This window comes from Hyaena hyaena, unplaced genomic scaffold (assembly GCF_003009895.1).
Source record: "Hyaena hyaena isolate Hyena2069 unplaced genomic scaffold, ASM300989v1 scaffold_10, whole genome shotgun sequence".
Lineage (NCBI taxonomy): Eukaryota > Metazoa > Chordata > Mammalia > Carnivora > Hyaenidae > Hyaena > Hyaena hyaena.
Genome location: NW_024080642.1, coordinates 4,020,190 through 4,043,020, shown reverse-complemented (window position 1 = coordinate 4,043,020; position 22,831 = coordinate 4,020,190). Strand labels below are relative to the sequence as shown.

General features: G+C 44.9%; 1 protein-coding gene across 5 annotated transcripts in view; it reads left to right on the top strand.

Moving 5' to 3' along the window:
- The window catches only part of PHF12 (PHD finger protein 12), a 39,850-nt gene that overhangs the window by 7,472 nt on the left and 9,547 nt on the right, over window positions 1-22,831 (top strand). For all 5 annotated transcript variants that reach the window (XM_039251951.1, XM_039251957.1, XM_039251966.1 and 2 more), the window contains exons 3-7: window positions 14,180-14,252; window positions 16,839-17,232; window positions 18,518-18,638; window positions 19,840-19,972; window positions 21,800-21,964. In XM_039251951.1, the coding sequence (XP_039107882.1) occupies window positions 14,180-14,252; window positions 16,839-17,232; window positions 18,518-18,638; window positions 19,840-19,972; window positions 21,800-21,964 (886 nt within the window). The remainder of the gene's footprint in view (window positions 1-14,179; window positions 14,253-16,838; window positions 17,233-18,517; window positions 18,639-19,839; window positions 19,973-21,799; window positions 21,965-22,831) is intronic.

Genomic DNA, 22,831 nt, shown 5'->3' with positions numbered 1-22,831 from the left:
TCCTTTCCGACACTTGTTACCATCTTCTTGGTAAAAAACGGTCCTGTGAGCAGGAGTGCTGCTGTTTTGATTTGCCTTTCCCTAATGGCCAGTGCTATCAAGCATCTTTTCATGTGTTTATTATCCGTTTGTACATTTCCTTGGAGCAATGTCCATTTTCCTTTGTCCAACTTCAGTTGGGTTATTTGGGGGGTTTGTACTATTGTTGCTAGGTTGTAAGAGGGGTTTTTGTTTTTGTTTTTTAGTTACAAAAATTTTTAATGTTTATTTTTGAGAGGGAGACACAGTGTGAGCAGGGGAGGGTCAGAGAGAGGGAGACACAGAATCCAAAGCAGGCTCAAAGAGCCCAAAGCGGGGCTCGAACCCACGAACTGTGAGATCATGACCTGGGCTGAAGTTGGTCACTTAGCCAACTGAGCCACCCAGGCTTCCTGTAAGAGTTCTTTATATATTCTAGAAACCAAGTCCCTTGTCAGATATATGATTTACAAGTATTGTCTCCCATTCTGTGGGTTGTCTTTTCACTCACCCATTTTATTTTCTAATTTTTGAGTCTTACGTGGAATAAAGGTAGTTGATTTAAGCTCACTTTAATGTCTGTGCCTTTGTTATCAATGTGATGACAGTGACTAAAAGGCTTTTTCTGTGAACTCCAACCAGGATGGTGCATCTCCGTGGAGAGAACCTTATCCGCCAGCTGCCTTAAGGCGGGGTTCCCTCTAGGCACCCACCAGCCACAATAAAAAATATCTGTGTATAGAAATCTCTCATATTCAGAGGCTCCTAGTTTAAGGAGGACAATTTTAATTTTCTCACTTTGATTGGTGACACCTTGGAGTGGAAATAACTCCAGATCAATTGATCTATCTTTTGAACTCAGTTAACAAGAACAAAAATTGTTTGTACAATGTGGCGAACTCACCTGTTTATGTGTCTTTACATAGGCCCAGATAGCAATAAATAGGGAGACAGAGTGAAGAGAATATTTGCCGGAAGGTTTTATATAGCTTATAAAAAGAAACAGTCTGTTTTGATGCCCTCGAGAGGATTTTTGCTACCTAGGAATGTAGATGTCCTGCTTCTTAACAGAAATAGGTACTTCTTTTCTCCTACAAGTGCTAAGACAAAAGAAAATAGATGAAGTTCAATGTTGTTTGCGTTTGGTTATACATAAGAGTGTTGAAATCTATCTCTGAACATTCTTGTCCCACCCCCAGCACATACACAGTTACTTGGTTGTATAGTTAAGCAGGCCACCCTAGTTCTGGTTGGGGGGCACCTGGGTGGCTCAGTTGGTTAGGTATCCGACTTCAGCTTACGTCATGATCTCACAGTTCATGGGTTTGAGCCCCGCGTTGAGCTCTGTGCTGACAGCTCAGAGCCTGGAGCCTGCTTCAGATTCTTTGTCCCCTCTCTCTCTCTGCTCATGCTTTGTCTCTTTCTCAAAAATAAACTTTTTTTTTTTTTTTTTTAATTAAAACAAATTCTGGTTGGGTTGTAATGGCACTGTTGGGGTTATGATGGTTATATTATGATCATGCAGTACAGGCTCCTGGAAACGCATTCTTACTTTAAGGTGCCAGCGTCTTAAGCCACCAGAGCAGGTGAGGGGGACAGTTTGTTTTCCCACCTCAACTATGCTCTTCCTTTAACTTAAGAGTCCCCAGGGAGTACAAACATGGCCAGCTGCATTGCCATTCAATGAGTGACACTTAAGAGAGCACCTCCACATAATGCTAGCCTCCCAAGAGACCGGACAGGAGTACAGCTGTCCCCCTGCCAGTTTCCTGAAAGAGGAGGACATTGTATTCAGTGCAAGTCCTAGACTAAATTTCAGAAAGGCACTTTGGTATTGTGAATTTGTCACCATGCCCAGGACGCATGCACAGGTCACTAGCTGTTTTTCCCATGACTTGAGAGCAGTTAAGAATAAGAAAGTGACTCCTTTTGGGGTGCCTGGGTGGCTTAGTCGGTTAAGCGTCCGACTTTCGCTTAGGTCATGATCTCGCGGTTCGTGGGTTCGAGCCCCACGTCGGGCTCTGTGCTGACTGCCAGCTCAGAGCCTGGAGCCTGTTTCAGTCTGTGACTCCCTCTCTCTCTGACCCTCCCCTGCTCACGCTGTCTCTCTCTCTCTCTCCTAGAAATAAATAAAACATTAAAAAAAAATTTTAGGTAAAAAGAAGGTGACTCCTTTTTCTGCCTGCCATTTACAGATGTCAAAGTCTTCATCCTTTAAGCCTACTATTATTTCTGAATCTAGGTCTCAGCAAATAAGAAAAAAAGATGAAGTTTTAGCACATTTGCATGGGAGGCAGAAGACACTGAGGGGTACAATAGATACAAAAGGAGAAATCATTGCTTTCACCTATCAGCAAAAAGAATTTGTCTACTGTGTAGAGCTGTTGTTGAATTCACGGTAAGCAAATTCCAAGTACACTTTACAGACTGATGAAATTTCAAGTAACGTAAGATTTGACTCACTCATTCAAAAAGCTACTTTCCCTTTTGCAACCGTGTACTAAATGCTCACTAAACTATTTGAAAGCCAGAGGCTGACCCATTTCCTCTGCTCACTGCTGTGCAATCCCTGGTGGTATCACAAACAAGAGACCCGCAAAGATAAGCACTGGTTGGGGAGCAGAAATGATGTCTAGTCCTACCAAGTGGGTGGTGCCAACACAAACACATGGTGACCACTCCTCTCCCCCAATTACATCTGCTTTTCTGTATGTTAATAGTGTTTGGTTTTTAAGTCTTTGCCCTTCCCCTGTTTTCTGATAAACTGTACAAGATATCTCCCAGGAAATGTTTCCCAATCTTGAAAGGACAAAAGACAGAGAATGAAACAGCAGGGCGGGAACTCCGTGCCTGAACTTACCGTCAGTGGCTCCCACTGATTTGGGCTCTGCTTGAGGCTCTTTTGAAATAACCTTGAGTGAGCCAGCGAGGACTCTCCACAGGGCTTGAATTTAACTGTAGCCCAAAGACGTCACTTTACCACCCGGCCACGCAGGGCTGAGGGAACCTCTAAGAATTACTAGCAAGCTTGAGTTCCAGGGTGGAACCCTGTTTGTAGCAGCATAAACACATTTACGGACTTTCCATCCAGCTGTGATCCTCAGCGGGATGTTGAATATTATTTTTCTCTTCTCTGCATTTGTGCAGAGAGCAGAGCAGAGCAGCTAAGGAAACGCATAGGACTTTAAGTAAATGTAGATACGTTACAAAACTGGGCAATGAAGAGCTACTCTTGTTCTTCCCACCAGCCCTGGGGTCCTGTGATGAGCCCAGAGCTTTTTGATTCCCGCATTCACTGAACCATCAGATAGAGTTTTACTGATTCTTAGTTTTAACAAAGCTTTGGAAACATTAGAGGGAAACTCTACAGTGAACTTTTTCAATTGACAGTCCTCAATTATTGGTCAAAAGGCATTATGAAAATTATACTTCATTAATCTTATTAAATATGTCTAAACCTATGACTTTTCCTAGTCCTTTCTTTAAAGTTTTTTAAGATTTTTTTTTTTTTTAGTAATATCTTTACCCAACATGGGGCTCGAACTCATGACCCCAAGATCAAGAATTGCGGCTCTTCTGACTGAGCTAGCCAGGTGCCCCACATAGTTCTTTCTGTGTATATATTTTTTTAATTTTAATGTTTTATTTATTTCTGAGAGAGAGAGAGGGAGACACAGAATCTGAAGCAGGCTCCAGGCTCTGAGCTAGCTGTCAGCACAGAGCCTGACACGGGGCCTGACACGGGGCTCGAACCCACAAACCACGAGATCATGACCTGAGCTGAAATCGGACGCTTAACTGACTGAGCCACCCAGGCGCCCCTAGTTCTTTCTATATTTTTAAAAAAAATTTTTTAATGTTTATTTTTGAGAGAGAGAGCAGGGGAGGGGCAGAGAGAGAGGGAGACACAGAATTTGAAGCAGGCTCCAGGCTCCAGGCTGTCAGCACAGAGCCCGATGCGGGGCTCTAACTCACAGACTGTGAGATCATGACCTGAGCTGAAGTCATGGCTTAACTGACTGAGCCACCCAGGCGGCCCACCTCATAGTTCTTTCTATGCATAGGTTGGCTATATCCAACTTTCCTTGATCTTGCTTGCCATTTTTTGTTTTTGTTTTTTAAAGTTTATTTATTTTAAGAGAGACAGAGCGAGAGTGAGAGTAGGGGCTCAATGGGGAGGGAGGGCGATCACAGGCAAACTGTGTGCTGTCAGTGCAGACCCCAATGTGGGGCTCGAAGTCACGAACCGTGAGATCATGACCTGAGCCGAAATCAAGAAGCTTAACTGAGTGAGCCACTCAGGTGCCCCTTGCTTGCCATTTTTTGAAAGCATCTTAAATGTAGGGAGTATTCTGTCAGTGATTTTAGCCTTTTGATAAACTTTGCTTGGCTTTATCATTTTTTTTAATGTTTATTCATTTTTGAGAGAAAGACAGAGTGTGAGCAGAGGAGGGGCAGAGAGAGGGTGAGACGCAGAATCTGACGCAGAACTGTAAGGTCATGACCTGAGCTAAAGTCAGACGCTTAACGGACTGAGCCACCCAGGTGCCCCTCTCTTTTGTTTTCTTTATCCTTCCTTTGTAGTCCTCATGGTTTTGCCTGGCTTAGATGACACTTAGCCATTCTAGCTTAACTTAATTCTTATAACACCTAATTCCATGATTATCAGACATCTTTGACTGCAGGCTTCAGTTTATTGGTGTTGAAGTAAGCTGTATAGTAAGAAAAGTAACTGCAGTTTACATAAATTATGGGAAAGAGCTTATGTCCAAGACTTGTATGCTTGCTGCGTAAGAACTTTCCTCAGATCTTATTATTTGTGTGTACACAATCAGACCTTTAGGGGTGATTCTTCTTTGGTTAGGGATCATCTGAGAGAAAAGTGGGCCAAAGGGAAAAAATAGTGGTACTCTGTCTCTGAGAAGTATGTTCACCTCCTAAATAGGTCACTGGGGGTATAACTGGAAGGCTTCAGAAGCTCAAGTCAGCACTTAGCTGTGGCATCAAACCACGACAGCATAGTTTGACAGTATGCCCAGGAGATAACTTCAGTCATGTAGGGTGGGGAGCTTTAAGGTTTATGAGTAAAATTGGGGTTGGGGGGGCAGGGGTAAAAGAGGGAAGGAATAGATCCTATGCTGTTTTGGTGCAAATTATTCTCTATTTTTCCTTTTTTTTAGGAGACCCTGTCAGAGGAGGGTAAATGAGGCAGAAATCCTCCTTAGGGAAAAGCAGCTGGGTCTTAAGTAGAAACCTGCTTCCTGTATTTAGTTGGGTTTCAAATAAAGACATTGCTAGTGTTTTTAGTGTTCCCAGCCTTTCTAGAACTTGAGGTCCAGTATCTATAAGATGGAAACTGATCCAGATTTCCTGAGCTGTGTGTGCAGAAAGAATATGGCCTCGTTATTTCCTTGTTATTGATAGTCCAGTAAATTTGGCCACAGGGCAGTACCCGGTTTTCCATACCTTTGAGACTCTTCTGGAATACACCATTACAGTTGTTGATTCTTTTTTCCAATGGAACATTCCTAGGAACATCAGAAAGTGTTGAGGCCAGAATGTTGACTTCCAAAACAGGTGGGGGCTCCAGCATCTATCGTGAGGTGAATGAATGAAGCCCATTTTTAAAATGTCTGTAGCCAGCTCATTTGCCATCGTGGAGAAGCCAGGATTGCAAGAATAGCCAAGCTGATGATAGATAAGGGCCTGTGGTACCCAGTCTCAGCTTGCAGAGAAGTTAGCAGAGGGGAACACCTGGCGTGACTGTTGGTGCCCTACCCTTCCACCCTCCTTTTGCTGCACTGACTTTATAACCCTGTTCCCCAGGTGTCCTTCACTGGGAGGTTGCCACAAGCCAGCTCTGCATAGAAGGCAGTGAAATTGGGGGGCACAGTCAGCTAGTTTGAAAGGATTGTATGCTTGTGGAAGTGACGCAACTAGCTAAGTTTCTCAATGGGGCATTTGTAAGGGCCTGGCACTTCATTGGTTTCCTTGTTAACACTGCTACCGAGGCTTTGCATGAAAAAACCAGCGGTCCTTGTACTTTTTATGTACTTTGTGGCATTAGCTGTACTTGAGTCAGTAGCTAGGATGAAGGAGGGCAAGGACCCCCTGAACTTTGTGTTTACCTCCAGTGTCTTTCAGCATGGCCATCTTCCCTGCCTTTGAAAGGCGGGCTGTATTTGAAGATAAAAACTGATGCGCATACAAGTGTCCAGAGGAAACGTACTGTTTATGCTGACATTTAAATTTCATTAGATTTTGTTTCTTTGAAACATAGACCATTAAATTTGGATATATTAATACAGATTTTTTAAGTTTTAAAAGATATTTTTAAATTAAATTTTACCTGCACCTCTTAGCTTTTCTAGAACAGAAGCTGGTTTCAGTTTACAAAAGGCTTGTTTTCTGTGCTCATAGGTTCCTTTGTAGATCAAGATGGCTGCCAGGAGGCTGAGACGTGATGGTGGTCCTGTCGGTGATCACCTTCACCCCCACGGTGGCTAATACCAGCGTAATTCCTGAGCTGGCCAAGGGCAGCGGGGCTGGTCTGAGGGAGAGTAGGCCTGTTCCGAGCACGTATTGTCTTTTGCAGTCACTCTTACACAATGCCGTTAAATAGAATTGCAGGATTTTTATCTGGTAGTGGACCTCAGATGGATGGATGAGACCCATGAACTGTGAAATTAAAAATCAAAACTGCTCAATGCTATTGTTTGCTGGTTGAACACCCCACCACCGCCCAGAAAGGGGAGGGGACATATAGATGGGGGGGGGAGTGAAATCTTTTTTAGTCTGATATTTTAACTGCAACTGCCACATATGGCTCGAGAGCTTCTGATTCTTGGTGAGTGATGGGTTCTGACAGGAAAGACCCTAGCAGTTCATGCGACTGACCTCTTTTAGAAGAGAACCCGAGTGGAAGGCTGTTGGAATATTGTATGCAGATATGCTGTCTGCATAGTGCTCCTGTTCGGTCTTTGTGTTCAGTAGAATATTTATTTTGTCAATCTATAGGAAGAGAAAATGAAATGTCTTCTTTCTTAAATAGTGTCCCTCCCTCTTGCTTCCTTTTGTCCTAAGACACATACCAAAGCTTTTAATTTGGTTTGGTGATATTTCCATGTCTCCCCAGCTGCCCTTGGCTCAAGTTTTAAAATGTCACTGTCACTTATCTAGATGGACAGTTCTAAGCCAGACGTCGGTAACCTAACATTTTTAAAAACCAGTCCAGAGCCCAACCCCATTTTTATCTGCATGTTTTAATGCAAAAAATAGGTCTCTGAAATAAAAGGCAGTCTTTCTGCTTCCCTGTCTCCCTCTCTCTCTCCACCTCTCCCCTCCTCCCTTTGTTCTCTTGCTCCCCTCCCCCTTCTCCCTTCCAGTTCCATATTGAAAAACTGCTTGCGCTGGATGGATAATTAACGCAGGGCTGTGGAGCAACAGGTCCCACTGGTGGCGACTAAATCTGAAGTAAATGTTAATGTCGTGCAGGTTCATGCGTATTAATAGGTGGGGGAGATGAGTGAGGTTAGACACAGATCAGCCACACTGGTGTATGACTTGAAATAGATCCTCTTAATTAGAGAGCCAAGAACCATGACAACTAGCGTCTTCCACCTGCAGTGGTGGGCTGCAGCCTCATTAGTGAATGAAAGAGGCATTCTAAATTAAAACTGGACTTCATCCTTTGGCTGTGAGTTGGGATCATCTGGCTCTGGGCTTTGAATCTTTCACATGGAGAGGCCTGTCGATGCCGGCATCACAGTTGGCTGAGGGGTGCAAGTTTGTAGTTTTCTCGTCGATGACTCCAGAAATAGACCGATCTAGACACCCTCATCAGCAGTAGAGCCAAATCATTTAGATTTCTTTATCAGAGTCTAGATGCTGCAGAGGTTGGCATTAGGAGTTTTAGTTTTGAAAAATTAATGCCTTTGACCAGTTTTTCTAAGTGGTTTGTGTACAGGTGTTACCGTTAACAATTTACAGGCCCTGTCAGGCCTCACAGCCACACCAAACTGGGACGCGTATCCTTCGGTTTGTACAGTCTCTGAGGATTTAGAGCTCTCTTCTTATGAACTATTTTATAACTAACAGAATGTCTTTAAGATCAGGTACTGATTAGAAAAAATAGTGAGTTAGAAAACAATGAACAGTCACCTTCTGGCCAGGAATTGTAGGCCGGGGCTTTTTTTACTTTTTTTTTTACTTTTTTATTTTTTTTTATGTTTATTTTTTGAGATGTGCCTGGGATTTCTCTCTCTCTCTCTCTCTCTCTCTCTCTCTCCCTCTCCCCCCACTCTTTGCCCCTCCCCTGCTCACTCACTCGCTCTCTCAAAATAAATAAGCTTTTTAAAAAAGTTTATTTATTTTTGAGAGAGAGATTGAGCCTGACACAGGGCTCAGCCTTACACACCATGAGGTCATAACCTGAGCTGAAATCAAGAGTCAGACGCCTAACAGACTGAGCCATCCAGGTGCCTAAGGCCGGGGCTTTTTTTTCTTTTCTTTCTTTTTTTTTTTTTTTTTTAAGTTTATTTATTATTTACTTTTTGAGAAAGCAAGTCGGGGAAGGGGAGAGAGAGAATCCCACCGAGACCCACACTGTCTGGGCAGAGCGCAATGCAGGGCTCAAACTCACTAACCATGAGATCATGGCCTGAACTGAAGTTGGACACTTAACCGACTAAGCCACCCAGGCACCCCTGGGCCAGGGCTTTTTAAATGATCTGAGAAGAAACATTCAAAGCAGTGAAGATGGATATTCTGCCAAAGCTCTGTCCTCACAGGGCACTCTCTAAAGAGCCACCTTCAGGTACCAAATAACCAAATTTCTGGGGCTCTTCTTGGAGCCTGGCATCCGTGCACAGTTGAGTCTTACATAGCTCTGTGTGGCAAGGATCAGGGTGTATTCGATTATGTGTTGTCTCATTGTCAACTGTTCTTTTCATGATGTTCTAGCCTGTGATCCCTGAGAGCAGGGACCATGTCTGAAGTCTCACCGCTTATCACATTGCCTAGCATAAAATAATTGTCCATTAAATGCTTGAGTGGACAAATGACTTTGGTCTTCTCTCCCCAAAGGAAAGTAGTTTATTTCTTGGTGGGGTAGATAATAACTAGTTGCCCCTCCTCCAGTATGGTGCCTCCAGCGTGGCATTGGTTAGTAAGCAGAAATATTGACTGCTATAGAAGGAAATGCTTGACCTTGAGGAAGATACTTTAGTGAATATTCCACGGTGTTCCCCAGAAATAAGAGAACTGCCAAAGGTTTTTTACGAGCAGCTTGGGCTCAAGATTTGAAAGAACCAGGAAACCGACTTGAGTTCTAATTCTGCAACTTCTGGCTCCATGGCTTAAATTTTTTTTTTTTTTTAATCTTTATTTATTTTTGTGAAAGAGACAGAGTGCAAGCAGGGGAGGGGCAGACAGAGGGGGAGACACAGAATCCGAAGCTGGCTCCAGGCTCCGGGCTGTCAGCACAGAGTCCAACCGGGGGCTCAGATTCACAAAACGCAAGTTCACGACCTGAGCCGAAGTCAGATGCTTAACTGACTGAGCCACCCAGACGCCCCAACCATGGCTTTACATAAGTCCGTTTCCTCACCTGTGTGGTGAGGAATTGTCACCGTGTGCTGGTGAAGATCAAATAAGAGCATCTGTGAAAACACTTTGTGATCTGTAATATGCTGTGTAGATGTAAGACAAGATTATCACTCTGCTGTTTCTAAGCTTTAGTGACTAGGAAGCATACTGATATCTTTACAGGCAGTACTGCCTCATTATAGTGTCCTCATGGTTTTCACTGGAAGCAGCAGAAACTCTGCTAGAACATTTCCAGCATCACCTGACTTAAAATTTTTAATGATTTCTTTTTATAGAGAACAGCTCTCAGCACCTTGTCTTCATTGATATGTAGGGATGAGATGGAGCTGAAACAGAGCCTTGTTTTTCTTGACAGACCTATCCTGATTTAAAGACTCTGGCATGCATGTAACAGTTTCAGAGTCGCACGCTAAACTTACAGGAACACCATTCTTGTGGGAGAAAGAGCTTTAAGATGGGCAGCTGAGGTGGGAAAGTCTTCAGGATGTGTTCTGTACAGGAGTGTCCTGAAGCTGCAGAATCTCCTTTCTCCTGGAAACCTTTCCCTGTTGGCAATATTTCTGGTGCCGAATAAAATCAGTCTGTTGGCACAACAGCCTCTTTTCAGAACTAGTTCTTGAGCTTATTACTCCAATGACAGTCTGTCTTTCCTGGATCCATTTCATGAATCCGTTTTTGCTCTAGATATTCGAGTTGAAAAACTGCCTTCTAAAAAGCTTGAAAGGAATTGCTAGGGGCCAAGAGAAAACATCATCATGAGAAAGCCTTATCGTGGGCAGTTTCTGTATGCCAGGTGTACCTGTCATGATCATTTTTTAAAAACATGGACTTTCCTTCCCTATCCATCCTATCCTATATATTTCAGCTTTCTCTCCAGATAGCACATTTTCAGGGCACCTGGATAGCTCAGTTGGTTAAGCAGCCGATTCTTGATTTCGGCTCAGGCTCAGGTCATGATTTCGCAGTTCATGGGATCGAGCCCTAAGTCCAGCTCTGTGCTGACAGCATGGACCTGCTTAGCAGTCCCTCTCTACCTCCCCCGCCACCTTGTGCACTCTCTCTCCCCCACTCTTGCTTTCAAAGTAAATAAACATTTTCAAGTTTATTTCAAGACGCACATTCTGTCTTTGAGAAAGCAAAATCTCAACAAGGCCTCACTGTGAAATGTTCTGTGCTCATCCTGGAGATAGCATTCTGACTTCCCTGTACTATTCCCTAAACTCACAGCCCTTATCACACACTTTAGAGCAGACAAGAGGAGCCTGTGGCCGTAATCTAGAATTTTAAGAAACAAGTGGTCTTAAAGTTTGTATCTGTGAAAGCAATTCTTTAGAAACCAACCAGGAGCTACTTTTAAGAGCCTCTTAATACAGACTTTAAGCATTTTACCCCTGTGTTAAAAAAAGAAGAAGAAGAAACAAATCAAATCGTTTACAGAAGATTTAAATGAGTCAGGTGGGTTTGCAAGTGTGGACCTTGACTTTGATGTCTTACTATTTTGTGACTTAGAAAACATAAATTATTTTATGTGATTTAACCACTGCATACTTTGCCTCATTTGCTTCCTAGACGCCTATTTTAGTGTTCCCCAGTTTTGTTTTGTTTTTTAACGTGTATCTACTTGAGAGAGAGCGTGAGCAGGAGAGAGGCAGAAAGGGAGAGAGAATCCCAAGCAGGCTTCACACTGCGCATAGCCCAATGTGGGGCTCAGACTCCTGAACCATGAGATCATGACCTGAGCTGACCTTAGCAGTTCCAAAATGAATGGGCACACAGAGTGGAGAAAGGGTGCATGGACTGTGTGGGGAGCCACCAAGTTAATGAAGCTGGAGAAGGAGGCAGAATTCTGGCCACTGGGATTTTAACCTACAATACTGAGGATTTTGAACTTTATCCTGTAATGGATAAGGTAGGGGTGATACTGAAGGGCTTTGTAATTAGGAGAGTGATATGATCAGAATTGTGTTTTAAATAACTCATTCTGCCAGGAGGGGTTCGGGCTAGATTGAGGGAATCATGGAGGGTGGACCAGGAGGCCATTTACATCTTGGTAAAAAATCTAAGTTCAAACCACCTTGCCTTGCCCTTCTCTGCTTTACATGCTTGGTGAAGAGTATCTTGGTACAAAGCCAAATGGGTAGATGAAAAGAAATGATGAAAAACAGAATTAGAAGTGACAGCCTTTTCAGGGTTAATTTTAATATGACAGTTGCTGAAGCATGGCAGAGTCTGTAGCCTTTGCAAATCACATGCGTACATCTCATTAGGTTGGATGTGGTGTATGCAGAAATCCACTGGTGAGAACTAGGGAAGACTTTACAGGTGACATTCACTTGTGGTCCTCTAGGGCTTGAAGACCTGTCACAACAGGCTAGTATGCCTCCAGTTTTCGGCTTCCTAGTAAGGATCTCCTGAGATTCCAAGGAAACAGAGAAGAAAGGAAGCAAGATGCTCTGTGGACTTAGTGGACATCCTGACATGTATACTCCAGTCTCCAGGGAAGTGTGGCAAAGCAGGAACTAGGAAAATTTGCCAAGCCAAGTGCTCTTGTAGATAGAAACAGTAGAGCAGCATAATATTAAGCCTTGGGACTTCAAGAAGAGCCCTTATATATTCAGTCCTCAATTATTTTTTTAGTATTTCTCATCTTTTTTTGATGAAAAGTTCCTTCTGACCGCTAGGAACGAAATATAAGAATTTCAATAGCATAAATGTATCCTCATTCTGTATAACAGAATTTCTGGTTCTGTAGGCGTGACGTGAGGTCTCAGAATTTGTATTTCTTTGCTAATAAGTTCCCGGGTGATTCTGATATTTGCTTCTGATCTGGGGACCACACTTTGAGAACTACTACTGTATAGACATTGAAATGATTCTCTCAAGGATTTAATAAAGTCTCATATATATGGTTCTTGATGTAAACTTAGTGGAAATCAATGATCTGGAGGTTCAGTAAGGCCTGCCCTATACAGACTGAATTTTGATTCAGCATTGACTGAGTGACTACTGTATGTACGACCTCTATATTATCAAGCTACGAGGAGGGAAAAGATCCTATAATGGATCCTTGTCTTGGTCCCTCTAATGAAACAATAACAGGGGCACATGGCTGGCTCAGTCACTGGAGCATGTGACTCTTGATCTCGGGGATGTGAGTTCAAGTCCCACTTTGGACATAGAGCTTACTTTTAAAAAATTGGATGGAGGGGCGCCTGGGTGGCTTAGTCGGCTAAGCATCCAACTTCAGCTCAGGTCATGATCTCACAGTTCATGGGTTTGAGCCCTGCGTCGGACTCTGCGCTGACAGCTCAGAGCCTGGAGCCTGCTTCAGATTCTCATCTCCCCTCGCCCCCCCCTCCCCCTCCCCCACTCATGCTCCCCCACTTATTTATCTCAAAAATAAACATTAAAAAAGAGAGAGAGAGAATTGTCACACAAGGGAAAAGATGAGAAGGGCCAAAAGAGAACTAAACCATACAGCCCAGATGTCCAGGAGGTCCAAGTAATCCAGGAAGAGCACATGGAGGAGCTGTACTCAGTTATCTCTTGCTGTCTAACAAACTGCCCAAAACTCAGTGGCTTAAAACAGACACTGGTTATTCTCTCTCACAAGTCTGGGTGACTGAGCTCAGCTGGGTGGTTTTTCTGTTCAGCATCGTGTTGTCTGGGACCACAATCCTTTTGTGGCTCGACTAAGCTGGCATGATCTAAGACAGCTTAGTCACATAGCAGTAAGTGCTGACTTTTGGCTTAGAATTCAGAGGAAGCTATTAATTGGAGCACCTTAACTCTCCTGAGTGTGGCCTCTCGGCATGACAGCAGGGCTCTGAGATGGGACATTCCAAACATGTAAAAATGGAATCTGCAGGTCTCTTAAGACCCAGCCTCGGAAGTTACAACATAGTCACCTCTGCTGCACTCTACTAGTCAAAACGAGTCACGAGGCAAGCCTAATTTAAGAGGAAGTGGCCTACCCTTGGATGGTAGGAATAGCAAAGAATTTGCAGCCATCTTTAGCCTTATAGGATTAATAGGGTTTCACAGGCATAGCGTTCTAGGGGGAAAGGGCTCTAGAGAAAGAAATAGCAATTCTTCCATTTGACTTGGCAAAAGCGTACCTGAAAGGGTCCTGGGAACGTAGAACGGGACCGTGCTACACAGGGCTCTGAATAGCAGATGGAAGAGCTTCCTTCGACTTATAGTGACAGACTTGAAAGACTGTAGAGGACCTATCAATGGTTTTATTAGCATGATACAGTCTGAAGATGATTCTCAAGGCTCCAAACTACGTCTGTCTTTCTCTATAAAGCCCAATGTTAAGAGCTCTGGATTTCTCTTCTCTTTCTAAGGTGTGCGAGTAGGTCCTCACTCTTCAGGTTATTGTAAATGATGCCGAGTTACCATCTTGAAAGACGAGAGAAAGAGCCCTAGCAGTGTTGCAGGACGAGCCAGCATAGGAGGCAAGGGACAGGCAGCGCTATCCCAGACCTACCTAGGCTTTTTCCTGCTGCATTGAAGGTTAGTACTTAGTCTTCCCCTTGTCTTTTCCCCACAGTAATCCTCCACTGAGTGAAGAGATGTTGCCTCCTGGGGAGTGGATGTGTCACCGGTGCACTGTTCGCCGAAAGGTAATAATACCACTTTTTGAAGGCTTTGCTCAGAATGCCAGATGTAGAGCACTGATATTCTAGAGCTAAGACGGCCTGGCCCTGAAGGCATTTTCGTCCCTTCTTCTTGTCTTTTCCAGCCCTGGAATCACCCTCACTCTCCCCATGGTGACTGTTTGGAATCCAGTAGGGCCTAAAATCCAAACATGGGCTGCTGAAATGGGCAGAAGAGGTGTGTTAATTTATTGAGCCATGTTCATTCACTAGTGACAGGAGTAGACTGAGGAGTTATAGACCTCCTGAAAAGTGGCCTGAATGTAGCAATTCTATCCATGACTGAACGTAGCTGAAGAAAAGCAAGGCTGCTTCTCCAGCTTGATGGGAAAAGGATTCCCCTCACCCCAAGGCAAAGAAGTCATTGGTATCCAGAGACTTGGCTGGGTATGTGGGAGAGTACTCCGAAGCCTCTGGTACCCTGAGGTGCCTGCTCTCTCTTGAGCTCCCCTTCCCTTGGCTTTGATAGTTCAGTACTGGTTTTGAGAACATGATTTTCTACTTTGAGAACTTTTGTGGGGTGCGAAAGCTAAATTCCTCTTTATCAAAAAAGGCAGTCTGTGTTTTTCCATTCAGATTGTGACAGACCCCCATCCTCACATTTTAGGCTGTGAATTAGAATCTGTCTATGAACTGTAAACCATCCCCATCCCTCCCCCACACTAATTACACACCAAGCAATTTGCCTTTGTTGTGACATCACTTCTGCTTTCCTGGCCCCTGAACATGATGTCACAATGAATGATGATTTCCTTGGTTGCAGAAACAGGATGAGATGATTCAGAGATTGTGGGTTATGTGTGTAACAGTGTTCAGCCTTTAAGAAGGTAAACAATTAGTTAGGCTTTTATTTTTCGACGTGTGCACAAGGGTTCTTATTAAAAGGTAAGGCAAGGCCAAGTCAGCCACTTAGTGCCAGCTATGGTTTGATGTCTCCTCAAGTGCACAGACCAGGCTGTCCGCCAGCCTGACCACCTCTCAAGATCTCTTCTTGTGCAGCCGCAGTTAGGTTAGAGCAGGGCCGGCTAGAAGCACCTGCCAGCCAGGAGGCCTTTCAGAAACCTGCCACTCAAGAAACTGGACGTGAAAGGTTCAGGAACAGCTGAAGGAGAAGTGAAGCCAGGAACAGAGGGTGGAGAAAAGGAACTAACATTATCTTAGTGCCCATTGTGCGCTGGGTATTTTACATGTTCTCTCATTTAATCCATACAGCCATCTATGGGTGCTGGTGAGAGTACCTCCATTTTAGAAAGGAAGAGACTGAGACTTACAAAGGTAGAATGAGGACTCAAAAGGATTAACAGAGCCAAGATTTGAGCCAAATTGTCTTACTCCAAAGCTCTATTACCTCTTCATTAGTTTTCTGGAAACAGAGCTGCTTGGTGAGAATTATAGTAGCCTTTTTCTAACATAGTGTGCTTTCCCCCGAAATGCCACTGTGACAGGCTCTCAGATGGACCTTTTTGCCCGCCAGTGCCAAATCTGCCTTTTCCACCGCCACTGCCTGTATCCCCCCTCGGCCTCCTGTAGCTACGCTGAAGTCCTTTGGGCCCCATCAACCTTTGATGTTCAGGTCCTGTTCCTAGTGGAGGCTAGATCTTCCCCCGACTCGGAACCGTCCCTTTCCTCTACGTCACCCTCGGTCTCCACCGTGTCTTGGAAAGGAGGAGAAGAAAGGTTTTACTAGCCTTACTTTACAGAGAAATTCATGCCCACCATCCTGAGCCATCCAGGGTCATAAGGAATCAGTGGCAGAATTGGGACAGATCCCGGGTCTCCTGATTAGAGACCACTGTTAAGACCTCTATTTGACCGACCGCTCTTTGGAGTCCTAGAGGAAAATGTAATACCAGTCGTTCAGTCCTACTGAATAAACATAGTCTTTTTCCATGTCCCCACATTCCCATTTGAAGAAGTGTCCTTTTCAGAGTTGTAGTTAAACTTGAAACATCGAAAGGCACCTTTCTCGGACACTGATCATTGGGTGGCTACCTTCCACACCCCACCCACCCCCTTGCAGTGTAGTTACTTTCCGAGTCAGCACCCAACCTCCCTGGACAGGGAACTCTGCTTGCGCCTCTTACTTTGCTTTTGCAGACTTTATTCTGAACACAATTCTTAAACCCATTCAAGAGGTCAGGATGCTCCATAGCAAACGACGGTGGCATTGAGTCCTGCTATATTTTTCCCACCGTTCTCACGTAGCCTCACTAAATTTATTTTCACTGCGATGATTCTTAATCCCTTTACCCCTGTACTTTGTATGGAGATGGCGCATGTCAAATGATGACTTCAAGTAAATGATGTGCGATAGATGTATAATTGTTTCTCACTTGCCCTGCTGTTTGGTGATTCCCTGCCGCACAGTTTTGCCAGCTTTAGTTTAGTTCAGTTGTAGTTTTGTCAACTTGAACAGACCAGTGTTCCAAGTCCCCCAGTGGATGAGTCTGTAACATGTTGGAGAATTCCATAATTTTGGCTAGTGGTCTTTGTAGTGTCCATCTCTTTCTCTGTTGTACTTTATATGATGGGCCTGCCTGTCCATTTGCACAGAAACGAGAGCAGAAAAAGGAGCTGGGCCACGTCAATGGACTGGTGGACAAATCTGGCAAACGGACTACATCCCCTAGCAGTGATACTGACTTGTTGGACAGATCAGCCACCAAAACTGAACTCAAGGCCATTGCCCACGCCCGGATCCTGGAGAGGAGAGCCAGCCGGCCTGGCACGCCCACATCCAATGCCAGCACAGAGACGCCCACCTCTGAGCAGAATGACGTCGACGAGGACATCATTGACGTGGACGAGGATCCGGTGGCAGCGGAGCCGGACTATGTGCAGCCACAGCTAAGGCGGCCCTTTGAGCTGCTGATTGCTGCCGCCATGGAGCGGAACCCCACCCAATTTCAGTTGCCCAATGAACTGACTTGTACCACTGCACTACCAGGTTAGCCAAAGTGTCGTGTTCCCTCCCCCCACACCAGCTGCCCCAGAGGGCTACTGTCCAGCCAGAGGGCAGTGCTGCCTGTGGGATCACCGGGTGGGTAGCCACTCTCATGTTCCTGTCCTTTGTTCTTCCTGGACATCTCTGAAGATTTCAGCCTTGACCATGCTTATTCAATTTTCTATTTTCTGCCCTCAGGGTATCACCTTTTAAAAAATATAGGCAATATAGTCACATGGTTCAAAAGCCGGAAAATATAAAAAGGCTTGAAATGAAAAATTTCCCTTCCACCCCGTCTGCCATTTGCCTGATCTCTATCTTCCTATCCCTCTCAGATAACCACTTTTTGGTTCTTGTGTGTATCCTTCTAGAATTTCTCTGTGCATGTGTAAGCAAATATAATATGCTCAGTATTTTCCCTTTAAATAGCTTACTTGGTATACTGCTCTACATCTTGCTTTTTTCACTTCACAGTGTGCCCTAGAGATCTTTACATATTAATGTAGACATCCCTCAGTTTTTCTTAATGGTTGCATAATAATCTACCATATAGACGTGCCATAATTTATTTATCTGATTTCCTATTAATGGACATTCAGGTTGTTCCTAATCGTTTGTTATTATAGGTGGTTCTGCAAATAATTTTGTAAATATATCATTGTGTACATGTGAGTATTTCCATAGGGTAAATTCCTACTGTGAGAATTGCTGGGTTAAAACTGTGCATTTACAGTTGATGAGATGTTACCAAATTGCCCTTTATTTTCCCTTTAATCATGTCTTCTACTTGATACCACGAAGCTTCTAGATGTTATTTTCTTTTTCTAAGAGAAAGTGAAATTGGCAGGCTTCAGAATCCTGTTCAGTCAGCAGGATGCATGTGAAACCAAAACTTTTCTGATTTCTATAAAAATGCAGTAAAATTCTACCCACCTTCACAGAACAGTCTTCGCTGACCATTTGACTCGGGCATGTATATTTCTTAGATTGCAGTACCTAACAACTTAAGCTTCTGACCACCTCATGTTTGCAAAACATAGGTGTGTTTCTGCCACAGAACAGGTGACTTCAGACCATGGTTCTGATTTATGTCTCGGTGTTCCTTTTCCTCCCTTCCTATTCTTTTTCTCATTTGAAACCAGCCCAGGGGCCCTCAGAGAGAGACCCATGTCTAGGCCGTGGTACATGATTTTACGGAGATCTGTTCCATTCACTTGTTGTTGTTTCCGTGTCCCAGACTAGGAGCTCTGCATCCAGGAAAGTTCAACACCATCAATTTCTCTTCTAGGTTCTAGCAAGAGGAGAAGAAAGGAGGAAACCACGGGGAAAAACGTTAAGAAGACACAGCACGAGTTAGATCACAATGGTCTTGTTCCCTTACCAGTCAAAGTATGCTTCACATGTAACAGGTATTTTTCTTCCATACTAGGGACTCTCCCCATATTCAGCGAATGATATTTTTTCTCTCTTCCATCATCTCTCCCAAACCCTGTCTGTTAAATGTGGATAACCCATATTCCGACGGCACGAGTACAGAGGCTGAGTGACCAGTTGACCAGAGCAAATTCCCTGAAGTATTGTAGACTGTGTTTATAGAGGCTCGATAGGAGGGGTTGGACTAAAACAGAAGCGTGAGATATTTTGACTAGCTAGCAGGAGGAACCCTGGCTAGCAGAGACCCAGGTCCCTGGAAAGGGCAAATAACTTTTTAAATCAGCAAAGATGAGTTTAAAAGCAGTACAAGTATCCGTGGTAGCTAACATGCATCTGACTGGATGACTTCCAAAAGCCTCCAGGCTGCCCCAGTTGTAGCTTCCCTGAGACACTGGTTTCCTTCAAATAGGATCTCCTCAGTGACGGGAACCAGCTGCTTCGATTACTGAAGCTGGACTTACTGGCCTGGGTGTCTTAGAAAGGCAGGATAGCAGGAGAAAATAGCCATCAAATAGAAATGTTCCAAAAGAAAGAAAGCTGGTTTGCAACAAAAGCTATAGGGAACCAGATAGTAGGGCAGAAAGAACCCTGAGCCAGGCCCAGACTGAGGCTCCAGTGCCTGTCAGGGACCGAAGCAGTGTCGTAGTTATTTGCTGAAGCCCCTCCCTTAAACCGTGCATACACGAATACATTACAGAATCCTTTCCCCACACAGCTCTCCCTGTGTCATTGTTGCTGGCTGCTTCACGCAGAAGAGAAGCCTTTTCTTGCTGTAGTGTAAGACTCTAGAAACAACAGCTAGAGATTTTTTTTTTTTTTTAATGAGGTAGTTACTTTCTTTTAAGGAGTAGAGAGATCAGAGCAGAGTTGGCTGTCTTCCCCCTGTGGGCACTGAGCATTGATCATTCCTGCCCTGACAGCCACTTTAGCTATACTCCAAATAAACATTCACTTCCCCACAAGACACATTCCTCTTAGAAGAGAGAATAATGGAGAGCCTGGTGGTAGCCCCCAACTTCATCCATCTTCCTAATCGTGAGTGTAACTGATCACCAGGGGAGGAGGCCCTGGGAGAACATCGTGAGGATTGAGGAGGAGAGCCTGTAGCACAGGGCAGAGCTGGTTTGAATTCTCTCCCGTGTTGCCACAGAAATGGCCTACATCTCTTTCTTCCAGGAGCTGCCGTGTGGCCCCTCTCATCCAGTGTGACTATTGCCCCCTCCTGTTCCACATGGACTGCCTCGAGCCACCACTCACTGCCATGCCCCTGGGCAGATGGATGTGTCCGAATCACATCGAACATGTGGTGGTAAGTACAGCATTGTCCCTTCGGTCCTCTCTGGGCACAGCTGGGGCGTGGCCTGATTCAGTAGGAAGCGTAGTAAGGTCAGCTTTTTGCCAGAGTTCACTGCATAATCTCTCAGCTGTGGATTTCTGCAGACCGTCCTCCCCAGTTCCAATCATCTTGACATGCCTCAGCTGTGCGTTTTGCATTTTCCCCACAATGCCTTGTTTTAGCTGTACAGGCAGACTTGGCTGTTTATACATAAATTTCTTCCACAGCGAATTGAGCAGTTGATGTTATAGCCACGAAGGGGAGTGTATTTGATCCACCTCGTGGGAAGATGCCCTCATGGTAGTTGCCTCTGTATTTTCCTGCCTCTTATTTTTAGAGGGAGCAAACTAAGAAATTCTAAAACATTTATTCTCATATCTCAGAAATGACAGGCAGTCGACTCCCAGTAACTCGGGAGAATTGAAGAACTGACATGGATGACGCTGTTCCAGACAGTCAGCCATATTAGCCGTATTGAACGCTAACGTGTCCTAGCCACCACACGAGGGTCTTCCCTTTCTCTTTAGTGTTTGACACTCACCCCCCACCCCCAATCACAGTACATAACAGGTATTCAGTAAGTTGTTGAATGAATGAATGGTGTGAGGGTCCTTTTATCTTTATCTCCCAGGAGTCTTGGGTACATTTTCCAGATGCTTCCTGGGGCTAAAACAGAACCATAGTTTGCTATCTCCAAAAGAGGCTTAGGCTTAGGCCACTTCCTGCTGGGCACTAAGATCAGTCATTTACAAGGTTGAACGGGTGAGGGCTTCAGAAGAGCAGCTCCCTTCTATGAGCAGCCTTTCGAGATTAAAAAGATTATTGCTTAAGACATCGTCTATGAGATGGTAATGACCACAGAATGTCTCTTGGCCCTCAGCGTGATAGCGTGCTCCTCACGTTGCCTTGAGGAGCCGCGGATATAGACTGACACACATGGGGCCAGAGCATTTGCTTTGGCCTTTTCATTTGGCTAACACTGCTCGGAAAGGTTTACGTAGGGGGAAGCTTCTCTCCAAGCTCAGTTATGGGTGTTTCATTTGCCTCCTGCTAAACCAGAAAAAAATGGACTATCGGCTTGTGCCCAAATATGAATCTTGAAGAGCAGCTTTCCAACAGATGAAAAATGTATAGAAGGCCAGACACAGAAAAGGAAAAGTGACATCATTTTTATATGCCTTCTGTATGCTGCTGCACAAAATTCTTTTCTTCCCTCCCTTTAGCCTCTTAGAGCAGCCCAGGTTTCCCTCCTCCTCTGGAGCAGGACTGTGAGATCCAGACGGGTTCCACTAAAGTTCCCTGGCATGTTGGAAGAGGAATAGAGTAGGGCCCTCGGGATTCTGGTGCTGATCCCTGCTGTTAGCCAAGCTCCTATATAGGAAACCGTCCTGCCTCCTGTGGGAACGAGCGCCTTGCTAGAAAGGGAGTCTGGGTCTCGAGGGCCAAGGCCCTCGCATCCTCTGAAAGCTGTGCTCTGTTTGAGTACGCTGGCAAGAGGTGGTCTGTGCTGTCAGGCTGGATTTGAAGGGCACTTCTTGGCTAATTTCCTATTTCCTGTCCCCTTCAAGCCTCTCTAGGGAATAGGAACATACCAGCTCTCCCTTGCTAGACCAGGTAGGGCTGAGGGAGAAAATCTCACCGTGTTCCCTGGCCCGCTGACAGGGGTGTTAACAAGCACCAGCCCCTGACAGAAGGAACCTATTTGGCCAAGGGGTTCTATTTTTCAGTCCTAGAGAACAGGTAGTTGGGAGGGGATGCCTTTGGAGGGTCAGTGTAAGAGTGTGACTGCTTTGTCCCTAGCTGAACCAGAAGAATATGACGCTGAGCAATCGGTGCCAGGTGTTTGACCGTTTCCAGGACACCATTTCGCAGCATGTGGTCAAAGTGGACTTCCTGAACCGAATCCACAAGAAGCACCCTCCTAACCGCCGAGTGCTCCAGTCAGTCAAAAGAAGAAGCTTGAAGGTGAGTCCCAACCTCGAGCCGGCAGGAGAGTGGGCTCTGATTGCCTTCGTGGGATAGACAGGACTGTGGTCCCAAATTGACAGATAGGGAGACTGAAGCTCTTAGCTCTGTCTGTGGTGCCTCAACAAGCAGTGGATGTGACCGTACATTCTCACACTTGACGACAGTGGTCAGAATTATGAAGGCCAAAGCCCAAACTCTGCAAGTCTCCTGTTCTTCCGATACGTGCTCGTTAGCCCCTTCGCCAAACGGATGTGCTCTGCTCTTGCCACCCCTCGCCTGGTACTCATGCTTTCTCTTCCTGGGAGGGGGCCCCTTGCCAGGAGCTGTTGAGTGGGGTGAGGTGGGGTGACAAAGCAGAGAAACACGTGGAAAGGGAGGAGCTGTCCCAGCTGAGAAACTTAAGAGGAAAATGCCTAAAGGAGAGTTAAGTCTGTTTTTCCAAGCTGCTGGTAATATATAACAAATGTTCCAAATTGTGGCCTTGCTGTAATAATACCTAGCATTCGTGTACACGCTTGCAGTTGCTAAAGTGTGTCTGCTGCGATCAACAGAAAAAATTTCTTTATTGAAAAGCATTTGGGGGTGTTGAGGCAGTTTCTCAAAAGTCATTCAGTTCCCTCATTCATTTAACCTAGAGAGCCCAACACCGTGGACCCACGTAGAAGCTTGATTTTTCTCTTTTCGAAATAATCCCCCATACACGGGCAGTGCTATGTGCCAGTGGGGACCAGCAGTTCTCCAGTGTGGCCACTTGGTGGCAGCCATACTTCAAATCACTCACCCCACTCCCATCGCTTCCAGTGGATGTCAACGCTAGCAGGCTAGCAAGATGTTAACTGTTGGAAATTGTGTAACAGTCTCTTA